Raw genomic sequence first — 14,367 nt, forward strand, 5'->3', positions numbered from 1 at the left:
TGTGGGGATGTAGGGGGTATATACCACATACCTTTGTGCAGAGGCCAGAGGAAGACATACATGTCTTGCCCTATCAGTCTTCACTTCATTCTCTTGAGATAGGGTCTCTCACTGGACTTGGAGCTAGGCTGGTAGCTAGCAAACTCCAACAATCCTCTCATCTCTGCCTTCTGCAGTGCAAAAGTTATAGGCATGTACAGTCTTACCTGAGTTTATAAATGCTAGGGTTCAAATTCAGGTCCTCTGTGTTTTCTCCCACCCACTAAGCCATCTCTCTGTCTCAGGGAACAATTTTTAGAATAGTGTTTCAATGTTAACTTTCACTACGTGGTTTTCATATTTTTATTAAACATTTTTAGTACCATTGTCAAATGAAAATAATCCTTAGTCATCCTTAAAATTATTCTTCAAAAATATATATAGGCTAGTTGTGGTGGCACTTACTTGTAATAGTCCAGAAACAAGGAAGGTCAAGAGTATACAGTATACTAAGAGACTGACTCGTTAAAAAAAAGTATTCATAATATAATCAAATGTTACATCTGAAAAACAACTAATCATTGACCAGCCTTACTAGTTTCTTTCCTTTTTTAAAACAAGAGTTCATATATCTTAGGCTGCCCTCTAATTCGATATATGGCCTTGTTAGTAAAAATTACCTTAGACTTCTGAGCCTCCTGATTATCTACCTCTCAAATGCTGGAATTAACAGACGTTTGCCACTATACCCAGTTTACCCATTGCTGGGATTAAAACTAGGTTGCTGCCAGGTATGGTGATACTCTCTTGTAATCCCAGCACTTGGGAGCAGAGGCAGATGGATCTCTGTGAGTTTGCGGCCAGCCTGGTCTATAGTGTGAGTTCCAGGACAGCTAGGGCTGTTATACAGAAAAACCCTGTCTCAAAAAACCAAGAACCAAAACAAACAAACCAAAACTCACCAGGATTCTATACCTGCTCAGCAAACACTTTAGCAATTGAGCTACACCCCTATTTCCTAGTTTTATTTTTCTGACAAAGATTATCGATTCAATCTGACAAATGATTATCAATAAGATTATCATTATTCATATTAATGTTTTCTTAATATAATTAAAAATAGTAAGTATCTATACTGTGTAAGAATATACCAAAATGTTGGTATTATTTTCTCTATGTCTCTCTCTATCTCTTTGTTTTTTTGTTTTTTTGTTTGTTTGTTTTTTTCTTTTTTTGAGACAGGGTTTCTCTGTGTTGCTTTGGAGCCTGTCCCGGAAATAACTCTTATAGATCAGGCTGGCCTCGAACTCGCAGAGATCCATCTGCCTCTGCCTCCCGAGGGCTGGGATTAAAGGCGTGCACCACCACTGCCTGGCTATTATTTTTCTTTTATAGGTTAGAACATTGAGCCTTGGAGCTGATTACTAACTATAATGTACTAGTCAGGGATCTAGAGGCAGGGAGGTTTTTTCTACATATTCATGTTATCACATTGGGAAATGATGATCTGATAGTCACTATTAATATTTGCAAAGACAACAGAAATTGAAAATTGTAAAGCATCTTGTATAGATATTCCTATCACAAAACCCACTTTATGAGAAAAGCATAACAAGTTTACTCAAAGCTTTCCATTACATGCAAAGGAGCCTTCCCAGTCACGATCAACAAAGCACAAGGGAAGGTACCTATGGTGTTTGAATGAGAATGCCCTACTCTGAGATGGTTTGAATGAGAATGTCCCTATAGGGTTATATGTCCAAATACTTGGTCCTTAATTGGAGTGTCTCCCTCCCCCCTACTTTTTTTTTTTTTTTTTTTTTTTTTTTTTTTTTTTTTTTGGTTTTTCGAGACAGGGTTTCTCTGTGGTTTTGGAGCCTGTCCTGGCACTAGCTCTTGTAGACCAGGCTGGTCTCGAACTCACAGAGATCCGCCTGCCTCTGCCTCCCAAGTGCTGGGATTAAAGGCGTGCGCCACCACCGCCCGGCCCCAATCCCAAGAGCTAGTTCCAGGACAGGCTCCAAAACCACAGAGAAACCCTGTCTCGAAAAACCAAAAAAAAAAAAAAAAACCAAAAAAAAAAAAAAACCCTACTTTTTTTAATTTTTGAGAAGAGTAGGAGGTGTGGCCTTGCTGGAGAAGGTTTGTCACTAGGTGTAGGATCTGAAGTTTCAAAAGGCTTAGGTATTCCCAGTTTGCATTCCCGCTGCCTCCTACTTGGGGATCAACTGTTCCTGGTGTCATGCCTTTGCTGTAAAATCATGGACTCTAACTCAATGAAACTGTAAGTCTATGTAAACTCTTTGTTCAATAAATTGTCTTGATAATGACTTTATCACAGGAATAGAAAATTAACTAAGATGCTATCTGATTTTATGCTGAGGTTTGATGAAGCAGGGACAGCCATATAGAAAAGTGATTTTAAAAAGGCCATGATCCAATAGGAATGGAGACCAGTTTTAACACTTTTATTGTCCAGTATCCAGCTGGACCCCTATGGAAAGAGGATCTCTCTCTCTCTCTCTCTCTCTCTCTCTCTCTCTCTCTCTCTCTCTCTCACACACACACACACACACACACACACACACACACACACATCATCATTTTTTTGGACAATCAATATCCAAATGTTGTATTCAACATTTATGATGGATGCTCATTTTATAATATTGTTTTCAACCTCTATTTTTGCTACTTTCAGCAAATCATATATATACATTGCTCTCTGGGTCAGAGGCATTAAGTGGGAACATAGTATAAGATTACAGGTATGCATTTACTTAGGTTGCAAATCTCAATTTAATTCTCCCTTTCCTCCTTTTTCTTCCTTCCTTTTTCTCTATCACACATATATGATATAGTCTTCTGAAAATGTAAAGAAAAGAAAATTATCTACAATGACTGGCCAGTCTCTGTTTAAGGAGCACCCAAACACTTCTGAGCACTGCTATCCATAGCAGTTCTGCTGTGTATTCCCTTCTGAGAGTTCCAGGTGTCAACTACAATGCAGGTTATCATTATACAGTGAATGACTAGTATCCTGTAGTTCCTTCAGAATACTCTTGCTCTAGTGCTCAGGAAGGAAAGAAGGAAACACATTAAGGCAGTAAGTGACTATTGGACAAAGAATTGAAGGAAGAAACAATAAATAAAAAACACTGACAGTCTTGCAACTTTTAGGGTCTGCTGGAGGCCGAGGAGATGAAGTCTTACATAGATGCAACCTGGTACCTGTCTTTAAGAGTATCTTGTCTAATTGGAGACTAAGAATAACCCTGTGTATATAGTATATCTTACATGGTGTTATCTATGCAGGTGCAGAGGAGGACAGTACTTAAAATGGTTCCTCCACAAGAAGAGGACAAGAAGCAAGAAATCAATCAGGTGTACTGGTGGCTTTGTAAAACTTGTGTTGGGAAGGCGAGGAGGCACCTTTATAAAACTAAGGTGTGATGTGAGTTGTATTGGCTAAATAGGCAGTTTATGAAACTTAGAAAAACAAGGCCCTGGAGTCTAGGACAAACTGACCAAGAAATCTTTTAAAATGACTGTCCACCACTTTTCCTTGGAAGTAGTTTATACATATAAACATCTATCTCAAAGAGTTAGCATTCTCTTTTCTCCTTCTCTGCCTGTAATGGTGTTTGAATCTAGTGCATCATACCATATACTAAACAAGAACTCTCCCACAGAACTACATCGCCAGATCACTTCTTACTTTTTATTTTGAGGCAGGGTCTCCCAAAGTTATACAGGTTGGTCTTAAACTCCTAATTCTCCTGACTCAGCCTCTTTAGCTGTGACCACCCACCTGAAAAACTGACTGGTAGTGCTTACCATGCGTGCTATCTAACCCAACTAAGATCCCTAAGGCTTTTGAAATGCAAACTGTGGGCTTGCTTAAACATTCCGTATTTATTTATTTCACAAAAGTTTATTCAGGAACTCCTAGTGTGAGAATTTTGTTAGGCACTATGTGGGGGGTATACAAAGTGAATTGAATTTGGTCTCAGTCTTCCAGGACCTTATAGCTTAGTAATGGAAACAAATGTGCATACATAAGACCTTATAATAGGTGAAAGTGTAACAGAAGAATTGAAGGGAATCAACTCTTAGAAAAAATATAAAAGTGCTGTAAAAAACAAGCAAAGAGTTTTTAAAAACAAATTGGGCTTTGAATTAACTTTAAATCATTATGGTAATAGTTAAGACCAAGATTGGATGTCCAGGGTGTAGTGAGGAAGAGAGGTCTGTTTGGCTGGACAGTCAGGTTCCTTGAAAAGCAGTTTAGTGGTAGATTTAGCCAGGTAATAACCCAGGCTAGGGCCAGGCAGAAGGAACCTGAACCGAGATCTTATTTCCTTTCTTTATTATTCTTTACTTACACTTTATTAGATTACTTTAAAAAATTCACCTCCTTCCTAAAGTTCTAGTGCTTGGTGGTGGAGTGGGTTCAATGTGTAAGTTAAGGGTTTGCAAAGCGGCCCATTAGTGACTTAAATCCCATACTTTGGGAACCAGAAAAGGAAACATGTGAGAGGCTGTTTACGCGGAGCCCATTTAACGACACCAGCCACCCCCTTCAAGATACCAGCTGTTGCCCGGGCAAGCTGCAGGCCAAACCTGAAAGCGGGTAGCCAGAGCTGGCGGGAGCTCAGATCTCTGAACTGGCGGGCCACGGTTGAGGAAGAGAGGGAGGGAGGGAGGAAACGCGAGAGGGAGGGAGGAAGAAAGAGAGGGAGGCGTGTCATGTGATCCGCTTCCCTGCTCCTTTAAGCGTCCACTGGCTGCCGAGCGGCCGCAGTCTCAGCTCTGGGCATCTGGGGAGCCCGAGCGGCTTCGCCCGGGGATCCGCGCGGGCGTCTGCGGTCTGGGTTCCATCTCCTCTGTGATATCGCACCCTTGAAGTTTTGCAGCACCAGGAAAAGAGGACAAGGAAGAAGGAGAGGGGAAGCGAAAGCATAACCTAAAACATTTATTTAAAGGAGAAAAGAAGGGGGGGCGCAGAAATGGCTGGGGCAATTATAGAAAACATGAGCACCAAGAAGCTGTGCATTGTTGGAGGGATTCTGCTGGTTTTTCAAATCGTTGCCTTTCTGGTGGGAGGCTTGATCGGTAAGTGTGAGAGCTGCAAACTTTCCCCTTTCCCTCTCTTCGGCCCTTCCCTCTTTTGCCTCTTGGGCTACTTGTTACAGTATCGCTGCCTTGCCTCTATGATCTAATTAGTCCGGCTATTGTGCTTAAGAAAGCAGAGCTCCATGGGGCTCCATGGGGCACAATCCAGTCTAGTGGCAAAGAGAAAAGGAGGGGAAAAGTTTTGGCCTAGTTTCAGTATCCACTTGAAAGGCAGGAGGGGGTGGGGGTGGATCTTAAGCATGGCGACGGATCGCGAGGAAGTGCTGGGTCGCAAAGTTGATTGCTCCCCCTGCTCTTTCCCCTCGCCGCCCCCTCTTCCCTCTAGGTTCCCTCCCAATCAGCTCTGGGAGGGTAACGCAATCGACTTTATTAGGAATAACAGAAGAGTCGGTAGCTGCTCCCTGTGTCAGCCGCGAGCTGTTACTGGCTCTGGCTTGTGTAAATGCATTCGGTTGTCTCGGCGAGGGACTAGGGCAGGATTTAGGGTTTCAACCCTTCAGCCCTTGGTTTCCACGCCTCACCCCACCCACCTCTGGCGGGAGACTGGTGTGAGCTGAAGACTCGATCTGGGATGGAGTAGAGTGGTTTGGGAGAGAATTGATCCTCCCAGCACGAACTTGGAGAGGGCGTAGCAGAAAGCCGGTTTGAAAGGTGTTGCTTTTGCCTGTTGTCCCCTCTTCCATCTCCCCTCCCCCCATTGCTTTGAGCCCTAAGATCCAGTGAGTCGGAAACCTGGGGTCCTCCCCTGGCGCCAAGGAGGACGTTTCCTGCTCCCTCCTAGGCTGCCCTCAGGTGACAGCTCCCAAGCCCCAGCTACGGCGCCAGAGAGACTTTCTAAGTGCGCTCTAGCCCGACCTCTTGAGCAAAAAAGGCTTGCAACGTAGCCGACCTTGTGCCTCGGAAAACTCAACTTCCTTCCACTGTCCGTCTCACCTCACGTCCCTTCCTCCTCAAGATTCTGGACAACCTTGCACAAACTTCAGTGCCAACTTCGAAGCGGGCGCGGCTGGGAGGCTTGGCTTCCTTGGGGGCTGACTGTTGCTCTTAGCTGGGTAGAAGAGCGCTGGCACGCGGGGAGGGGGGTCGGAGGGTGTCTGTGATTTTCCCGGGAGCCCTTGGGCCACGCAGGAGCTTTCCAGACCCGCCTAGAGTCATGGGCGCGGTGTTTTGCCTCTAGACTCGGGTGTGTTGGGTTCGCATTCCAGAGAGTCTGGTACTGCCAATCTTTGTAACATTGAGGCTAAGTGTTTTAAACAAAGGAGAGTGGGAGAAGCTTCAAGAAGGGAGTTCTTAGAGGAGATCCAGTATATGTTAAAACCAGAGTTTTCTAAGCCTCTGTCCTTCGGGTGGGCTAAACAGCTTTTTCATTGCACACACACACACACACACACACACACACACGGCTAAACAGCTTTATCACTGTACACACACACACTGCTAACAGTCTTATCACTGCACACACATACGTACACACACACACAGTGCTAAACAGCAAACAGCTTTATCATTTGCACATACGCGGGTGCGCGCGCGCGCGCACACACACACACACACACACACACACACCCGCTTTGGCTTTTGTTTTGCTACGCCATGTAGGATCTCTTTTTCTCTGTATTGGATTTTCCAGGCTCTTAATATTTCTCTGCTGGGAGCTGTAGGCAGCAGCAGTCTAGGCGCGCTCACAGTGATTATACCGCGGTTACAATTACACCTCTTGTTTCCCTTGATGAGCAGTTGCAGTTAGATGCTATTGGATCTAGTGTGATTTCAGTGGCAGACCATAATAAAATTTCTTGCACCTTGTTCGTTCAGAATTAAATTGGCCTATTATCCTTGTCTGACCTTCCCTTTTGAGGTTTTTGCACATAGTAAGCCATTACAGTTTCCTGTCGCTGCAGGCCCACCCCCACTTCCCCACTTCACCCCCTCCACCCTCCGCAAAGCTGATGTGGGCCCACAGAGCTCTTGGTTCCTGCTGCAGGTTTCCCAGAGCTCTTCTGGAATTAGCATCTTTTCTGGAATCTTTGTTGCACAGAGGAGATTCAAGGTTCCTGTAAGTGTCTGCTGGACATTAGATTGACCAGAGTTAAAGAAGTTGTTTGTTCAGATCAGAGTTTCTCTGAAGTAAGCCCTCCCTTGTTAGTGAAGCTTCAGCCCCCCCACCCCGCCTAAATAGATTTTCCTAAATTATCAAACTACTTTACGTGGCAAAGAAACATCTCTCTCTAACATTTCTTGGATGAAGTTTTTTACATAACCTTAGTGTTTTACTTTCCTTTTCTCCCAACTGCAGTGACTGTCCTCAGTTATAGTCCTAAAACTGAACAGATTAGATTTACCCCACATTGACTATTGTTTTAGTTTTTACCTCTTCCACTTGGAGAGTAACAATTTTATTCTTAAATAAATTTAGGTAACCCAAGCTCTCTAGATGACCAAAATACAGGAAATGAATATTAACAAGAGATGCATGCTATGTTTTCCACTCAACTTCTCTATCTAATTGAAAGTAGATGAAACTGTGCAGAGTGGACCAGTAGAATCAGTACTTGAAAGAACAGTTTACAGGCTAGGAAGACAAGGAAAAGATCAAAAATCTTTGCACTCAATGCCATTTCTACTTATGGGGCCAGGCACTCTGATCATAAAGCAGTCTTCCTAAGTTAGCTGTTCCTTTTGAACTATAGCCATTGAGTTTTCCCCCATGAAGAAAACATGGCATCTCAGGGAAGGAGAATCTTGTAGGAAAGCTCCTCATTGGACATACACGACACACACAAAACAAAAGTATGAATCCCCTAAGCAGCCATAGCAAATCATGAATTTCAAAGTGACCACGCAAGTCACTTAACTAATAGGCTTTTCTCCTTACTAGTAGATAAATGAGTTTAAGATCCTTTTCATCTCTAATTGTATAATTCTTTTAGTATTCAGAGTTTTATGTGACATTTGGGCTAATATTCAATTGTAGCCTCATAAAATCAAGGGGAATTTTTTTTAAAGTAGCTATAAAAACAAAAGAAGGAATTGGGCTTTGATTTAGTTTAAATCTCCTATATCTTAAAGGCCTTTTTACCTAGCTTATTTACTTGCTTTCTGGCTGGCTTTGTGTGTTTTCCTTTTGACAGTGTCTATATATTGTTGAACTTTCGATGGAATTTTTTACAAACTGGCTCTGTAAGGAATATCTTACATGGTAGAAAATGGTAGATTTATAAATTCAGTGGTTTATGTTCTTGTTAAAACTTTGAGATACTATAAAATTAAGCATCTGTTATTTTATACATTCAGAAAAATTACTAAGTGACTAGCTGTTTTTTAATTTTAATATCCAAGAATCCTAAAAAGAAAATAAAATATTTTTTCTTTTCAATATTTTAATATTTCAAATAATGTGTTTGAAAGGTATAGCTTAATTTTACCCTTCTGAAAATCAAGCCTAAAAAAAAAACTGAAATATTTTTCCTTTGGTTTTACATTTGATGAATTTAGTTCATGGAGAAACAGCTGTAGGGGTGATGGAAGGGTTGTGAAGACCATGTGTCATGAAACAAGAGCACAGCCCACTAAAAATCATGAACTTGAGCATCTGGCCCATCATGTGTAGTTTGTTCAGCTTCTGATTAATCTTTTCTGGAGATAATAACATTTGAAGAATCAGGTAATCTCATAAATTCACTTAGAGTAATCATTTTTTTATTATTAAAATAACATTATTTGATTTAGCAAGCTAAACCTCTTGGTTATTACAATAAGACAATGCTTATGCTAATGCTCTAATTGTTTTATGGTTTGCTTAGTACCATCCAGCCTTCTTGTGCAATTTTTCTTTCCCTAGTAAAGTGAGAAATATTTCCTTGAGTAATTACAAATAGTTTTGTGGTGTTTACAAATCCTCTGCCTATAACCCTGCCTTATCTAGTAGACATTTTGCAATAATTTTACTTTTAATTTTACATTTTTTACATTATTATTTTTCACACTGTTTCTTATTTTTGCTTGTTTTTAAGACAGGATCTTACTATGTATACCTGTCTGGCATGAAGCTCTGTATGCAGACCAGGACACATAGATAGATCTGCCTAGCTCTTGCTTCCTAAGTGTTAGACCTAAAGGCATAAGCTTTCATTTCTGGCAACCTTTATTGTTAAATATGTACTGACTGAGGAAAGATTCATACCTATCTCCCTCATAGAGTGGTTTTATAGAATGTCTTTAGCTCAAAACTTAGGTGTACCACTGACCTAATGTCCAAAATGATTTATTGGGGCCCACGGTGTGCTCAGGACAGAGCTATGTGTTGTCTGGGGATTGTTTAGAGAGGACTTAGAGCCTCAGTAAATTAGGGGAGTCACAGGGAGACCCACAGAAAATTTCTTATGATGAGGTTTTTCAGAACCATTTATTTATTGATAATTTGAGAACATACAAAATTGGAAGCTATACTGTTCAGCAAATTATTAGCTAATTTTTCTTCCTGAAATAAGTGACAGATAAAATATTCTGTTGAACATGCATTGAATGTACACCTTGTGCCAGATTTTGTATAATTTAATCCACAAAAGTCATGTTAATGATATCACAATTAAAAAAATTTTGTGTATGTTTGTATATGTGTGCATATCTCATAGGACAACCAACTCAGAAGAGTTGGTTCTATCCTACCGTGTAGGCCCCAGGGATTAAACTCTTGTCAGAATTAGTAGCAAACATCTTTTTTTGTTGTTGTTGTTGTTTAAATTTATTTATTATGTATACAATATTCTGTCTGTGTGTATGCCTGCAGGTCAGAAGAGGGCACCAGACCTCATTACAGATGGTTGTGAGCCACCATGTGGTTGCTGGGAATTGAACTCAGGACCTTTGGAAGAGCAGTCAGTGCTCTTAACCTCTGAGCCATCTCTCCAGCCCCAGTAACAAACATCTTTACCTCCTGAACTTTTTAATTGGGTCATCATTGATATTTTTGTACTCATTTTATCATTATTATATAAGTAAATCAAGATGCAAACAGTTCTAACAAAAATTTTTCAAGATTAACTGTCTCAGTCAAGCATGGAAGTAGATTCCAGTAACTCTGATATCACAAACCAGAGTTAAATGATCCTATCTAAATCATGACTTCTGGGTCTCAGTAGAAATGATTTTGATACAGAGAGGTATAATAAGGAGCAGGAAACTGTAACTGATTTCTCATTGTTAGTTATTGAATGACATGGAAGAGAAGAATAATCTCTAGGATGATAAAGGCATTCTAATTGTAGTGCCAAAGCAGTATCTTAACAAGAGAAAGGGAGGGTATCCTTTGAAAAAAGAATGAAACACTATTTTTACTTTCTTACAAGTTCCATCCAGCCCCCATAATTGTATGAATCATCCAATTGTCTGAGCAGCCTGGTTCATTAATCAGGAAGAAATATTAGCTGTTTTTAGTCTACCCAGCTCTGAGTTTGATATATTTATGTGGTTCTATAAGAAGTTTGGACTTCTCAAAGGAAGATAAGAGAAAGAATCACTGGAGACTGATGATGCTTTGGAAAGTTGTGGATGGCAGTAATGGGAACAGTTGAAACTTAAAAATAATTTTCTGGGAGTGGGGAGGGCCTTGGACTTTCTGGGAGTGGGAGGGCCTGCCCTCTCTTAGAAGGGGGGGAGGGTGAGTGGGGGAGCCGGAGGGAAGAGGGAGGAGGGGAAGAAGTGGAAATTTTGATTGGTATTATTTATAAAGTAATAAAAAAATTATCAGGGAAAAAATTCCTTCCAAAATGTAAACATACAAAAGCAGTAGTTCTCAGGAGTAGCCATGTAGACACCATGAAAGGTGCATTTTATTCTTGGAAAAAATGCTAATATATATATTTTTAATACATGGAAAAAATTGAAGCTCTTAGTTTTCATAGAAACTCCAACAGATTTACACAGTCATATTATTTTCACTTGGTTAGATCTCCCCTCTGAGACTTGTTGATGGTGGCCTAAAGGGACAAGTAGGCCGTATACAGGTAGTTCCAAAGTATCTGACGACAATGGGAGGACAGGACTTTAAGATCAAACAAACTGAAAAGATTATTAAATCATGAAAAAGAAGACACTTCATATTTCAGAATTAAAAATATGCTGAGACTCTTTTGCTACTTTTCTATGGTTTTCCCAACTTCTTCAACAATCCTGCACATTCTTTTCCTAATACAGTTTTATAAAAGAACAAAAGTAAGAATCATGTGAATGTCTGACCAGGAGCAGGCACTTGCTTTTCTGTAATTGTTTCCTTTTGGGTGACCATGTAAAATAATTTAGATTGGTTCAATGATCATTATAACCCACAATGACAGTATTGCTACTTTCTTGAATATTCAGTTCAGTCTCAGAACTATTTAAGATTTTTTTTCTTAAACTTCATTGTTATTGTTTATGTCTTTTAAAATTGACCTTTTGCTTTGTTCAGAAGTTAACAATTTCAGAAAACCAGAGGACTAAGAAAATTAAAGATTTTTTACAAATGTCTTTTAATTTTCCACCAGTATAATTGCTCTCTGGAATGACTTATTTTTCACCTTTTTTTTTTTTTTTTGACAGGGTTTCTCTGTGTAACAACTCTAGCTATTCTGGAAGTCACTTTGTAGACCAGACTGACCTTGAACTCAGAGAGATCTTCCTGCCTCTGCCTTCCTAGTGCTGGAACTAAAGTTGTACCACCATTACCTCCGTTTAGGCTGTTTTCTAATCTAATTTTCCACCATGAAAGTGTTCAATCAATAGTATATACCAAGAAGTACATTGCTGTATGTGCACATTAGAATTTGTATTTTTCTTTAAACATAAGTATTTATTGATTCTATGAGATTTTCACATCATATACCCCAATCTTGCTCTCTTCCCACCCCCCATAACCACCCCTCACACCTGCTGTATACCCCCCAAAAGAACTCTCTCCAAGTTAAAAACAAAAACCAAACCAAACAAATTGCTCCCCCATTTTTTCCAGCACCTTTTCTTTCATTCTAGTGGTATCTGGAGCTGCTGTATGTCACACAGTATATACCCTTTAGTCCAACCAGCCCCACCCCCATAATGTTCATTGTAATGTGTGGTTCCAGGCCTCTGACATACCATCATCACTGGACCCTCACTGAAACTCCCTTCAGATAGCCTGCTGTTGCCCTGAGTAGTGGAGATCCTGTGGCTATAGTTCCACAGGACCAGTCTAAGGAACTCTTTTGAAGCTATCCTTTATTGAATCGTAAGCCATGTTCTTAATGGGGGATGCTGCTTTTCTCCCATTGTTCCTTCCATTTCTTTCTTTCTTTCTTTCTTTCTTTCTTTCTTTCTTTCTTTCTTTTTTTTGTCTTTTTTGTTTTTCCGTTTTCCTTCCATTTCTAAGAAACAGAGGGGCAAGGGTGAGGTTCCACTCAAAAGAAATATGACATGGAAGCTCAATCTCCTTTTTTGGCTCATGTCCCTTCCTCAAGTTAAGCATTTTGATTGCTAACTGAGTACCAAAATGACTTATTCTAAACAAATGACTCTAGTACCTGACACTTAACAATCCTCATCCCAGCACTGTGATTGTGACTATGCTTATAAGCCATGCTGGGTAGGGGTAAGCCTGACAAACTCACGTGCTTCCTTGGTGACATGGCCTCATGAAGCTAAGGGATATGAGCATTACAGAAAACTTGGGAAATGAGTACTGAAGAGTACCCTTTGTCTTTAGCCGGTACAACAGATATTGAATGTGGATATTGCAGGAGATGATAGCAGCATGTGGCCCAGAAAAAGAAAATTTAAGGCCTCTGCAAACATCCCTTCAGCTGGGCGGTGGTGGCGCACACCTTTAATCCTAGCACTCTGGAGGCAGAGGCAGGTGGATCTCTGTGAGTTCGAGACCAGCCTGGTCTACAGAGCTAGTTCCAGGACAGGCTCCAAAGCTACAGAGAAACCCTGTCTCGAAAAACAAAACAAAACAAAACAAAACAAAAAAAAACAAAAAAAAACCCCATCCCTTCAGCTAGGCTGTATTTCTCACACCTACTTTTTTCTGGTACCACTCATTTTCCCACACTGAGCTGAGCCCTTCCATCTCCATGCCTACACTGAGCTGAGCCCTTCCATCTCCATGCCCACACTGAGCTGAGCCCTTCCATCTCCATGCCCACACTGAGCTGAGCCCTTCCATCTCCATGCCCATTTAAATCCTGTCAAGTTTCTGCTGCTTTTTCTCCTTCCTGTTGTATGCTTTTAATATTCTCAGAAAAAAGAATGATCTTTTTCTTTTTTTAATTTTTAAACTGGTTCATGCAAATTATAGGACTTTCTTAAACGTCCAGCTAATTCTCTTGCATAGCTGAGGGGCTTTATCCACAAATGCATATGTCTAATAAAGCAGAGAGATTTAAAAGGGAAGATCAAGTCTACTATATTAGTTTTGGCGAAGCATTAAAATTTTCCTTTAGAAAAAAGGCAATTGATCTGAAATTGGTTGGCTCAGTGTTTTTCAAGTTCTACATTAATAAAGTCAGTCTAATGAATTGTATGTAAATTCTTCCTTTGTCTTTCCTTTTCTTGAACAAAGCAGTCATGAAGCAACATGTAATTTAGTTAACATGATATCAACTTTCAGTCTCTCTTTACTTAGCAGGTTTGCCTTCAGGTTATCACAACTAAGAAGTGGCTCCAACTTTGTTAAATCTAGCCTTCTCTCAAGGCAAGCATGCATTTTTGAAGTCCAGTTTCTTTTAATCTGCTTCTCAACATGTTTTATGTTGTCCTTTAGGCTCTAACTTGCCCTGAGTAGAATGCCTCTAATGGGAAAGACACACCCCCACATTCCTTTCTTTGCTCTGTTCTCTTAAGCTGATTCTGTCCTATGTGAACCAGGTTCCTGCTTTAGCTTTGCAATCCTGGCCTAAGCAGTTAGAGATAAAATTCTTGAGCAGTCTATGAACAAACTGCTAAAACTTACAGAACATGTCTCTACTTGGAAAAGATCAGATTCTTCATATTGTTGGAGGACAGGGAAGGCAACTACAGAAAACTGTGAGACCTGAGATATCTTTATTTGTTTCAACCTCTGGCTGCATAGAACCTTCAGGTTCCTAAGAGTACAGGCCTGTTGAGACGCTGGCACCACTCTTTGTACATGCTCAGGCAGAGCAGAGTTTCTCTCTAAAAGACATGGTATTTCTGTGTAATAGCTGATGAAAATAAAGAAAGCAAAAAAGAGATAATTTGTTGATTTTTTTTTAAGAT

The 14,367-nt window shown here is 40.4% G+C and overlaps 1 protein-coding gene across 1 annotated transcript in view; it reads left to right on the forward strand.

Moving 5' to 3' along the window:
- The first annotated feature begins 4,750 nt into the window (after positions 1–4,750).
- Wls (Wnt ligand secretion mediator) overlaps positions 4,751–14,367 on the forward strand; it is an 89,585-nt gene continuing 79,968 nt past the window's right edge. The window contains exon 1 of the mRNA XM_057793981.1: positions 4,751–5,094. Coding sequence (XP_057649964.1) covers positions 4,989–5,094 — 106 coding nt within the window. The 5' untranslated portion in view covers positions 4,751–4,988. The remainder of the gene's footprint in view (positions 5,095–14,367) is intronic.

This window comes from Chionomys nivalis, chromosome 18 (genome assembly GCF_950005125.1).
Source record: "Chionomys nivalis chromosome 18, mChiNiv1.1, whole genome shotgun sequence".
In the NCBI taxonomy this organism is placed as follows: Eukaryota; Metazoa; Chordata; class Mammalia; order Rodentia; family Cricetidae; genus Chionomys; species Chionomys nivalis.